Consider the following 12,376-nt stretch of genomic DNA (forward strand, 5'->3'; position numbering starts at 1 on the left):
TGGGTTCCACCTCCTTAATATGATGGATCCTTCCATTCCCACTCCATTCCTGAGTCACTGTCATCTCTTACTGACTAGTGCCACAGAAACTTTGTCATCAGGTCTCTCTCCCTCCAGAACATCTTCATTCATCCAGGGATAGAGTTTTTTAATGCTAAACTGATCATGTCCCCATCCATTTAAAATAATTCATTGCTCTTACCACCAAGTCCAAACTCCTTAAAATGACTTTTCAGGCCCTTCCTGATCTCTCATAATTCCTCTTCAGCCTCCACCTCACAGGCACTTTCCTTTGTAGCTAATGTTGTCTCCTTCCCAGAAAACGTAAGCATGGTTTTCTCAAGAAGCCTTTCCTGACTGCGCAAGACTGTACTAACAACTTTTAAATCTTCTGTTACACTGTGGGGACAATCACTGGGCATGAATCCCCTCTCCATTACGCCAATTGTAATCTCCAAATACTGTCTTTAAATATCATTGTACTAATGCTTAGTAAGCACTGCAATATCTATGAGTGCATCATGACTTTATGATAATGATAATTCCTCAATGTATTGAGGTGTGATCCTTACTTTTGTATGGTCTTTTACAGTTTCATAAGGAAGTTTTACAATGATTATCTTTTTTTAAATTTGTTTTAAGGATTTTATTTTTCCTTTTTCTCCCAAAGTCCCCCGGTACATAGTTGTGTATTTTTAGTTCTGAGTCCTTCTAGTTGTGGCGTGTGGGATGCCACCTCAGCATGGCTTGATAAGCGGTGCCATGTCTGCATCCAGGATTCGAACTGGTGAAACCCTGGGCCGCTGAAGCAGAGCACGAGAACTTAACCACTCGGCCACGGGACCAGCCCCTGATTATTTCTTTTTGTCCTCAACACCCTTGTGATATGGATATTCTAACCCATTTTGTGGATGAGGAAACCAAAGATCCAAGAAGTAAATGAACTTGCTCAGTTGGTAAGCGTCAGAATTGGAAATTGGAAAGAGTTCTTGGACTCTAGATGTGACTTTTCTAGGATCCAAAGGGTTAAATCAAGGTGTTATTATTCCTGTAATTACGATTTGGATGGAAACTACAAATGATTTTGCAGCTGATTCATTGCAGTGAATACATTATTACCGAGAAATACAGCAAAGGTGTGAAAGCATAAATTTCTGCATGTCTTGCCAAAGCAGTGACATCCACAGGGACATCCAGCCCCTGTCCCAGCTTCACTTTTCATTCACTGCCCTGTTCTAAGGCAAAACTATTTGCTAACTTAAAGTGTGGCAGTAACCATTTGACCCAAGTCTGATGAATTTTGCTTGACCCTGAAATGGATCTAAACAGGGCTGGGCGCTCACCTCAGGTGCAAAAATTTAAGGAAGTGCCAAAAAATTCAGTAATCAAGACAAATAATATTTTAAGGCGATATTTTTAAAAGTCTGAAATTAATAGAAAAAGATTCATGGTGAATAGTATATTAACATTTTAAATAAAGACAGGATTGGTGTTACTGATTTTTCCTTTTGTCTCCGAGTCCAGTACATGTCAGCACAGCACTGTTACTGATCCAGCCATATTAAAACTTTTGATATTTTGTTCTTGGTGGATTTTTTGCATTAATTTTTATTTTAAAGAATATTGTATTAAAATATTGTTTATCTTGATTACTGAGTTTTTTTTGGACCAAGTCAAATTGTGCACCCAAGGCAAGTGCCTCACTTGCTTCCGCCTATGCCTGGCCCTAGATGCAAAGGCAATGTCACCAGAATGTTTGCAGCACAGTGGCAGCATCCAATTCTGTGAAACAGTCTCTCCTGCTCTTTGATAGATGTACAAGCTAGGATAAGTTTCGTTTTTGTATAGTTGGATGTACAAGTTAGTTTCGTTTTTAAAGCAAGTTTCATTTAGAATTATACTTGGTACACAGTATACAAGATACAACTTTAAATACAGGATGCCCAGTTACATTTGAATTTCAGATAAATAATATAAATTTTTTTGTTATAAATATGTTTCGAATATTGCACTGTTTATCTGAAATTCAGATTCAACTGGTATCATGTTTCCCCCTGCCCCAAATCTCGCAACTTTAGATATTCAGGTGTTGAAAACAATTTTTTTTTTCATTTTCTAAACTTTATTTAATATTTAAATGTGCCATTTTGAAATTAGAAAACAAAACATCATATAGCTATTGCATTTACACATTTTTCATTTTATCCAAAGTTTTCCCTAACAATCCTTTGTACCATTTTCCTAAACAAATCAAAAACCAGAAAATAAAAATCTACTAATCTTAATACTCAAAAATTGATAACTTTTCTGAGACATAATATGCGCTTATCTGTGCAAGACTGAAAAGTGAAACACATATCTTAGGTACTCTTGATGAGACACTTCCAAAGAATGGATTACGTGCACATCTACAATATTAAAGCAACAAAATATCTTTCACCTGATAGTCAAACTGGTTCACTGGCCCCACTGCAAAATTATCGGGTGGTCCACCAAAGTTGTGATTGTTCTGGTTAAATATATGCCTGTTGTCAGGGGCAAATTCCCCACTGTCCTGACTGTTGCTGTCTTTGGAAGGAGGAACAATGTCCATTGGGCCTGGTGTTGGTGGCATCCATGGCTGATCTGGAGGGGGGTGTGGGGGTTGCTGATGCATTCCCCATTCTATTTAGGATTTAGGCATAAAAACATTCAACAGGGCGTTATAACAAAATTAACACAAATTTTTTCAGATCTCAAGAAAGCTAGATTCTTCAGTAAAGAAATAGATTTAAAAATTTATGACTTCTTGGTCAAATTCCTTTTCTATATCTTAAAAATAAGTAAAGAATTAATCCAATAAATAATTCAAATGAGCTAAGTCCAGTCTAATTCATATGCTAAAGAAATGGAAACCAAATGCCCAAAATTATTTTTAATGAATGTAACAAAATCCAGAGCAATTTTTTGTTGAATTTTCTATTTCTGTTCAGTAACAACACCATAAAAATAATACCTTGACCATTTTATATAATTTCTTGCTTCCATGAACACATTTATCCTCACAACATCCCTGTGAGGTAGGGAGAAATCAGGTATTATTTTTGCCAATTTCAGGAGAGGAAATTGAGGCACACAGAGGTTAAGTCACTTGCCAGGGTCACAAACAAAGCCAGTAGAATAAAGTTGGGGGAGTGGGGATGCCAACGTGAGTCATGTATAAACGTGAACTTGGGAACCAAAACATTTTCAAACTTGGGGAAATTTGGCGTAGCTTCAAGAAAACCAGAAATGAACTACCTCACGGTATCAAAGATTAGAACGTTTGTTATTCTTTTAAAAGCGATGTTAGAGGATTATTTCCTGAGTTTTCCATTCTTACATTGAGAAACAATAGTAAGTATTAAAAGGGAAAGGGAGATATGACTTCACCATCAGCATACTCAAATGTAAGATTCCTCTATAAATAATTTGAAATGACTATTAAAAATAATAACACAAGTCATAGAAAACTGAACTAGCATCAAGGAATCTAAATTATACTGTGAAGTAAAAAAGCAAACAAACAAAAAATAAAACAGAAAAACTTATGGAAGATCTTCACTATGTGAAGAAAGAGGGGAGAAAAAGATGGGCGGATGGTGGCGGCAGAGTATATCTGACAGACTAATTTGTCACATAGTGACACAATTTTTCTTTAATTAGAGACTAGACATGTTTTGCTCTGCCAGTGCTGCTTCTGAAAAGGCCAGAGGTTGCAACAGAGAGACATAGAATGCTCTCCTCCCTAGATGCCAAGTGAAGTTTCCAGTGTTCCCAGCCCCTGTCAGCCTGGTTGCCACATTCTGTTAAAGTTTGAATCTCCTTGAAAATTCCCATGATTGTTTGGACCAGATTCCATTGTAGACATATCTTGTCCATTTGGCATCATTCCTGGTGGTTGTTCCACCATGCTTTGCTGTCCTGAAGCTTCTCTTTGGGCAATCCAAGCTTGAGCCAATGCAGCCCAGTCAATCTGACTTGGATCCTGCTGATGCTGGAATGACTGCATCCACTGTTGCTGGTTCAGGGGCCACTGCTGCCAAGGCTGTCCTCCTTGATCCCACATCTTGACTTTAAAAATATATTTAATTTTCTCAGAGGTTCACCTTCTGTTTAAAATTTCGGTTGACTCAGACTGCAGCTCGGAAGCATAGCAGCAAGATTACTTACGCCCCACTCTGGTTCCGGAACACCGTTGTCGCCACCGTTCCTGTAATACCTCTCCAACCCTTCCGATCGGTGTTGAAAACAATTTTTAAAATAAATATGAGAAACAAGAAAGTTTAACTACAACTGATTAAGGTTATAACTAGTGGAATGGATCCTCTCTGCCCTCAGATCTCATTTTTGCCTTTGCTCTGCTCTGCTCTGCTCTGTGTCACAGGGCTGACTCCTGTGGGCTGTGTTTCCCAGGCTCCCGTGTCATCTGGCTTCTAGCTAAGTCCAGCCAATGGGAGGCACCATTGGGAAGTTAGAGCAGGAGGAAGGGAGAAGCCAGGGTATTTCTCCCCTTCCTTCTCTGCCTCAAGTAGTCTTTCTGGCAAAGGCTTCATCCCTCAGTGGGCTCATGTGGCTTTGGCTTTCCTCAATGACGCCAGCCTTGGACTCCAAAACACCTCCTCCTTCCTCCCCTTCCTTCTCCAGTAGAGGGCGGTAGTGGTGTCTTGCAGTTGCTAATGTCTGGGTTGCCTGCCTCCCTTCCTTGGTTTCCCAGCTTCTCCATCCAATTCCCTCTGTTAGATTCTGTCTGGGTTTTTCTCCCTTCTGTTTTAAATGCTTAGAGTGGTTTCTGCTTTCCTGGTTAGACCCTGACTGATATGCATCCTTTGGCAAAAGACTTAGAAAAAGCATATTAACCCAAATAGTCTCCTCTCTCATCCCAAGCCCTCTCGAAGGAGGCTCTTCATTCTTTCTAGAGCTGTCCTACAAAGTTTGTTGGCGTTTAGATTTGTGTCTTTATCATTATTTCTGAGTGACTACTATGCAAATATGAGATATTGTTGATAGAAGTCTTAATAGTATACATAGAATTTTCACAATTATCTCTAGTACTTTTGGGAGTGATTGTGCCAAATCGCCAAGGTAGAGTGTTTTTCAATGGCTCGTTGGCGCCATCTCCTGTGGACATTTCTAATTTACAAGTGAAGAAAAAATTATATGTACGTTAAACGTGCTTTCATTACTCTCTAAAACATGAATTTGAGAAGATTATTTCAATTATAAATGTGGGAAAACTGAGTAATTAGATTTTTATCATCATCATCATCATTATGAGAAATTTCAGAACATAGAAAAGTACAGAATATGAAATAAGTTTATTTGCCACTCAGATTTAACAAAGGTCAGTGTTTGCCACATTTGCTTTGAATATTTCTTTTGAAAAATATGCAAATCATTACTGGTACAGGCGAGTCCAGTTTATGTTCCCTTCCTGATTACATTTCTCTTACTCCCTTCCCAGAGGTAGCCACTATTCTGAAGATGGTGTGTATCCTTCTAGTCCATGTTTAAAACATGTATGTACCCATAAGCACCATTTATCATTATTCATTCAATTTTATATAAATATCACACTGACTATCATTCTGAAACTTGCTTTTCTACCTCAACATTATATTTTTGAGATTGAAATGTATATATATTTAGAATATATGTAATATTTATATTACACATATAATATAGATTTATAGTTATATTTTATATTTATATAAAGTGTATCTATAATATATTAATATATATTCCTATTCAACTATATACATATGGTTTATTTTAACTACTGTTCAGTATTGCGCTAAATGATTATCACTTAGGTAGACTGTTGTAGCATGAGAGTAAAAGTCTCATGAATAATATAGGTATTAATTATCTCACTGAAGAGAAATCTGCAGGTAGGTGTTCCACTGGCAGATCAGTGACTCAGCAATATCAGGATACAATTTGGCATCCCTGGGATACTTTTTGTCTTCCCCTCATGGTCCCAAGATAACTGCCATGGCTGTGAGCATCATGCCTTTGGCTGACCAAAGCAGGAAGGAGAGGAAGGGGATAAAAAAGAATTTTCCTTTTCTAGCCCTATTCCCTAACAGATAGGTACCACATTTCATCAAACCCAAGATGCTGTCAATTGTAAGGCACACATATTTTCACTACAAGAAAAATTCTTTTGGACAATTCAACTGACTTAATACTTTCTTATCCCTTAGAATTTTTATTTTATACTTTTTAAAATAGCTCTTTTAGTCTTAGACATAAATTTTTAAAAATTATATATTATTCTTGAATATGTGAAATAGTAAAATAGAAATGAAGTAAATTGGTTAAGGTATTTTCAGAACGTCTTCCCACCAGAGTTTCACTCTAAGTCACTTTTCAATTCATCACCTTCCATGTCCATGTTTTCCTCCAAGATGTCACCCTCTGTGCCGTCAGGAATACTGCCAGTGCAGCATCTGCTCACAGAGTGTGCCGCTGTTGTCTCAAGAAGGCCCATTCTGCAGGTTTTAGTTCTGGTACTTTCTGCATCTTACCAGAAGATGTCACAAATGGTAGGTTTTCAGATCAAGTTTTCACACACACAGGGAATGGCAAACACGCCACAAGAGGCCTCTGACGGACAGTGATTGGGAGACGCTATCAACTGTGAGAAGCCTGCCAGCTACACAAAGGAAGACTGCGTATCTTAGACTCAATAAAGTACGGTGAATCTTTCCTAGAAGCCTCTCACCAAAATTTCGCCCTGGTTCTTGTTGGTGAAGTTGGTTGCCTGCCCACCACTGGATCAATTACTGGCAAGAAGAAAGTAGATTCCAGCTCGCATGTTGGATTCATCACGATGCACTCAGGAAACATTTCCATGAGGAATAAATAAAATGGAGGTTTTATTAACCAGGAGAAACAGGGAATGGCTGCCGACAGGACGACCTCTTATCACTTTACCTCTGTCTCTTCTTTTATCGACAGACATTGAAGTCATTTCCAATTTTCATTTTACAAACAGCTGCAGAGCTCCCTCTAGAGCATGTGCACAGTTACAAGAGTTTCTCTAGGATACATACTATAAGGTGGGATTTAGCTGAATAACGGTATACCTATATTTTTTTGAATTTTTATTGTGAAACTTTCCAAACATACTCAAGAGTAGAAAGTATAACACACCCCATGTGCCCATCCCCTAGCTTCATTTCATCATATACTTTTCTCATCTACCACTTTCCCCTTGTTACGTCTTGTTACTGGAGTATTTTAAAGCAAATCCCAGACATCATATCATTCACCTTTAAACACTTCAGTATGCAACTCAAAAAGAAATATCCAAATATTTTCTCACATAACCACAATGTCAGTATCACATCTAACAAAATTCAAAATAATTCCTTAATATCATTCAATTACCAAGCCATACTCAAATTTCCTCTGTTGTACAAAAGAATTCTTTTTGTAATTTCTGTTTAGAATCAGGATCAAACAAAATCCATTTTATTTGGTTGTTACGTCTCTTGTGTTTCTTATAAGTCTTTTTAAGTCTTATGTTTCTCTTAATCTAGAACAGTGCCCTCCCCTTTTATTTTTCCTTTCCTTGTCTTGCTGATGAAATTAGAGTCCAATAGAAGAGCCCTCCTTTGAGATCTGGTATATTGCTTCCTTGTGGAGTACATCCTTTATGCTCAGTATTTCCTGTGGACTAGAGGCCAGTTTTAAAGTCCTGATTATACTAGGATTGAAAAATTTTTTTCCTGAGAATCTCTCCTAGGTGATGCTGTGTACTCTCTGCATCTCCAATAGGAACCACATAATGTTTGTTTTCTCACTTTTTGTTACATTAAGATTGATCTTTGGGGTCAGATAGTGACAGCTTGATTTTTATACATTTCCTATCACCTCTCTCCTAGTGGTTTTAGAAGCATTAAAGACCACTGCCTGAATCGGTTATTTCGCTAATGGTTGAAACAGTTTTCTAATTTGGACACTCTGGAATTTGTTAACTAGAGTCAGGGCTAGGTGGGTGCCTCCTTAAATGTTATACCCTGGGCACCTTCCTCGCCTTACTCTAGTCTCAACCCTAGCCAGAATTCTTCTATACTGAAAAACTGTGCCGTATCCACAGGCGTATTCAGTTACACTGAAATTCAGTTTATATAAGAAAGGCAGGATGAATGTTTCGTTCTTTCCCCATAATTATCAATTTTCAGAGGAATAAATTGATGTCTGAGTAATCTCCAGGACTATTTCCTTTCTAAAAAATATTGTTCTGAACTCATGGCTTTTTATATATCCAATATGTTTTAATCAACCATAGTCCTCAATCTTTTTGAAATTAAAGTTATTCCATGTGTGCCAGTGGGAGCATACACAACCCAGTGATTGTCCCTTATTATAATTCTACCAGGCTTTTAATCCCCTGATTTAGCTGCTGTTGTTCTGTACTTGTTTTAGATATGCCCTCATGTTCATCAGTTTCTTTGCTCATCCTTGGTTCTTTTTTTAAAAAAAATAGCTATCTGAGATATAACTCATATATTATACAATTCACCCATTGAATGTCCACAGTTTGGTGGGTTTTAGTATATTGACAAATTTGTGCAACCATCACCACTCTCTAATTCCAGAACATTTTCATCATATCCAGAAGAAACCCTGTACCCATTGCTAGTCATTCCCCATTCCTCCTAATGCTCAGTTGCTGGCAATCCTTAATCTGCTTTCTGTCTCAAATTGACCATTTGAGGATTTGCCTATTCTGGACATCTTATAGAAAGAGAACCATGCAATGTGTGACTTTTGTGACTGGCTTTTTCCACTTAGCATAATGTTTTCAAGGTTCATCCATGCTGTAGTTTGTATCAGTACTTCATTCCTTTTCATGGCCGACTAATATTCCATTGTTTGTAAATATAGTCATGGGATGCATAATGATGTTTTGGTCAAAGATGGACTGCCTATATGATGGTGGTCCCATAAGATTAGTGCATTATAGCCTAGGTGTGTAGTAGGCTATACCATCTAGGTTTGTAAGTACACTCTGATGTTCATATACTGACAGAATCGCCTGATAATGCATTTATCAGAACGTATCCCCATCGATAAGTGACATGTAACTGTAGCATGTTTTGTTTATTAATCCATCAAGGACTATCTGAGTTGGTTTCCACTTTTTCGCTATTATGAATAATGCTACTATGAATATTAATGTGCAAGTATTTGTGTGGACATATGTTTTCATTTCTCTTGGGCACATACCTAGGAGTGGAATTGCTGAGTCAAACTCAGTTGTTTAATCTTCCCAGGAACTTCCAAATTGCATCCAAAGTAGCTGCACCATTTTATCCTCCCTCCAGCAACGTGGGAGGGCTCTGAGTCTTCCACATCCTTATTAACACTTGTTATTATCTCTTATTTTATATTTTGTGGTTTTGACTGCCATATTGTGTCATGTTCACATGCTGGATGTGCAATAAGCCAATCACTGAGATATCAGTGCATGGAGATGGAGAAAGTTTTATTTGAATTGGCCAAAATGAGAAAGCAGGAGGATGGGTTCTCTCAAATCCACCTCAACAAAGGAAGAAAGCAGAGGGTTTTATAGAGCTAAGGGGCTTGGGAGGAGGAGTTTTGGAGAAACAAAGGGGAAATCGTGTTTCTTTCACTGCAGATAAGGCTTTGAGCAATCAGACTTCTGGAGTCAATGGCAGCTGGGGGCTAGTTACCTGTTGATCACAGCTTCCTTAAAGGCATTCTTTTTCTTCTGCAAAACAAACTCATAAATCCTTGTGACTCTTAAGTGACCCCTCAAGTTAAACAAGAAAACAGCAAATTAACAAGATTAACTTCTTTTCATCTGTGTCTGTGTTGGAAATAAGTTCCAAGGGTAATCATGTTCTTATTGACTATTTACTGTGACCCTCAGGTACTTGGCTTCATCCTGATCAGCTGAGGTCAGAGCCCTCAGAGCCTCAGGACTCTCAGTGGCACCACGTCCAAGGTAGAGCCTTAATCCCATGAGTGGGGTCTGAACAGAAGAAAGGAGCCCCACCTCTCAGCCACACTCGCAGAACTTAGCCTCAGCAACAGGTTGATGGGGACAAGAGGAGAAATGCTGAGGTCCTGCCCTGCCTAGACAGATAGCCCTCCTACAGGAGCTGGGGGAGGGAGCCCTGTGTTCTTGGCTGCACCAGGCTTGAGTGCTCATCTTGCTGAGTTGGGAGCTTGAAAGAGGAAGTGGGTCACAGGTCAAATACCACAGACTCTTACTGTTCTTACTGAATTTTAATAGTTTTTTTTTTGAGTAAATGTTTCTTTTGCTATATGTCCTGGGGACCATTTCTAGAGATTTTATTTATTTATTTATTTTTAATTTTTTTTTGAAGATTGGTACCTGAGCTAACATCTGTTGCAAATCATTTTTTCTTTCTTCTTCTTCTTCTTCCCAAAGCCCACAGTACATAGTTGCATGTCCTAGTCATACGTCCTTCTCGTTGTGCTATGTGGGACACCGCCTCAGCATGGCCTGCTGAGTGGTGCCACGTCCATGCCCAGGATCCGAACCAGTGAACCCCTGAGCCGCTGAAGCAGAATGCGTGAACTTAACCACTCAGCCACGGGGCTGGCTCCTGGAGATTTTAAATGGCTTTTTTTAAAAAAAATAATTTTCACCAGTTTCACTGGTGAGTGGGTCCACAGTGTCTATGCTGTCTTTCTTGAGGAAGGCCCTCTCCTCCATCCTGGCTTCTTGCATTACATCCGTACTTGCTTAGTTCCATTTCCCTATTCTGGAAGTCCAGAATACATTTTTGTTATAACTTTTTAAAATTAACATTGGTTAAAGAAACCCAGGATGTGGATGGTCAGCCATGATTTAACAAAAGACCTCAAGAGAAATTGAAATAGAGAAGTTTATTACTCCTAGGTCCTGGAGGAAGTACCCAGCATGCCTTGAGGGACCACTTGGGGAGGTCAAAGCAGGGCGCAGGCAGAGAGAGCAGCAGGACACCTGGGGCACATGCCTTCATTAGAGGCCATGGGCGGAGTGCTTTGGGTTTCCTGGGCTGAGGCAGGATTGGTTAATTCAAACCAGAAAGAGTGGGGTTTGGGGAAGCTCCACAGGGTCTTGTCTAAGGGACGCATAAGGGGAAGGCTCTGGGAGGCAGTTGATCGCAAGGGCTGTTGGGGAAGTCATATCAGGAACTCCTATTTGCTTGTGACCCTGCGGGCCCTTGTGTGAGGGGACTAGCGTCAGTTTAAGGTCCTTCACAGGCTGCTTGACTAAACAAAATGGATGCCAAGGCAGCAATACTACAGAGCACCTTAGCTAAATTCTCAACAATTTTCTTACTAAAACCTAAGACAACAATATTAAACTTCTTTTTTAAAAACTATAAAGTATATTTAATAACAACTGTTGGGTACAATGAAGTATTCACATCAAGATATGTTGTTCAGGGGCCAGCCCCGTGGCACAGCAGTTAAGGGCACACATTCTGTTGGCGGCCCAGGGTTCGCTGGTTCAGATCCCTGGTGTGGACATGGCACCGCTTGGCAAAAGCCATGCTGTGGTAGGCGTCCCACGTATAAAGTAGAGGAAGATGGGCATGGATGTTAGCTCAGGGCCAGTCTTCCTCAGCAAAAAGAGGAGGAGTGGTGGCAGTTAGCTCAGGGCTAATCTTCCTCAAAAAAAATAAAAAAGAAGATATGTTGTTCATGTTTCTACACCAGACCTTCTACTGATATTTACAGAACCACACTTTTTTTAAAAAACTTTTTATTTTTAACCAATTTTAGATTCACAGAAAAATTGCAAAAAATAGTTCAGAAAGTTATGCATTTTGGTCAAGAAGGCCACAAAATGATTTTGTGTCCATCTCAGTACAACGTATTAAGGAGTTCGTGACATCATTATGTCTTATTCCTGGTGATGTTAACCTTGATCATTTGGTTAAGGTGGTGACTGTGCAGTTTCTCCACTGTAAAGTTACTGTTTTTCCCTTGTGTTCATAAATATTTTGGAGTAGATACTATAAGATTATCCAAATATCCTGTTTCTCCTCAAATTTTTGCCCACTAATTTTAGCATCATCTTGTCTGCAAAGAATTAGCACTGGAGTACTTGCCTAATTGATTTTTCTATTTCCCTTTTTCTTTTTTTTTTTTTGAGGAAGATTAGCCCTGAACTAACTGCCACCACTCCTCCTCTTTTTGCTGAGGAAGACTGGCCCTGAGCTAACATCCATGCCCATCTTCCTCTACTTTATACGTGGGACACCTACCACAGCATGGTTTTTGCCAAGCGGTGCCATGTCCACACCCGAGATCCAAACCCACAAACCCCAGGCCGAGGAAGCAGAACGTGTGCACTTAACTG

At 39.1% G+C, this 12,376-nt stretch overlaps 1 protein-coding gene across 1 annotated transcript; it reads right to left on the reverse strand.

The window, feature by feature from the left end:
• Positions 1 to 2,316: 2,316 nt before the first annotated feature.
• Positions 2,317 to 4,252, reverse strand: LOC124247462 (arginine/serine-rich protein PNISR-like). The gene is made up of 2 exons (XM_046676748.1): positions 3,811 to 4,252; positions 2,317 to 2,664 (listed from the first exon to the last, which is right to left on the reverse strand). The coding sequence occupies exons 1-2, from the start codon at positions 4,085 to 4,087 to the stop codon at positions 2,417 to 2,419; spliced, it is 525 nt and encodes a 174-aa protein (XP_046532704.1). The 5' UTR covers positions 4,088 to 4,252; the 3' UTR covers positions 2,317 to 2,416.
• Between the last annotated feature and the right edge of the window lie 8,124 nt (positions 4,253 to 12,376).

This window comes from Equus quagga, chromosome 1 (genome assembly GCF_021613505.1).
Source record: "Equus quagga isolate Etosha38 chromosome 1, UCLA_HA_Equagga_1.0, whole genome shotgun sequence".
Classification (NCBI taxonomy): Eukaryota; Metazoa; Chordata; class Mammalia; order Perissodactyla; family Equidae; genus Equus; species Equus quagga.

Bases quoted from the DNA above. Each gene is read 5' to 3' on its own strand.
- LOC124247462 (XM_046676748.1), bottom strand. From the start codon at position 4,087: ATGTGGGATCAAGGAGGACAGCCTTGGCAGCAGTGGCCCCTGAACCAG. The intron at 2,665-3,810 runs GCTGACAGGGGC...AATCCTAAATAG, and splicing joins TAACAGAATGTGGCAACCAG to AATGGGGAATGCATCAGCAA.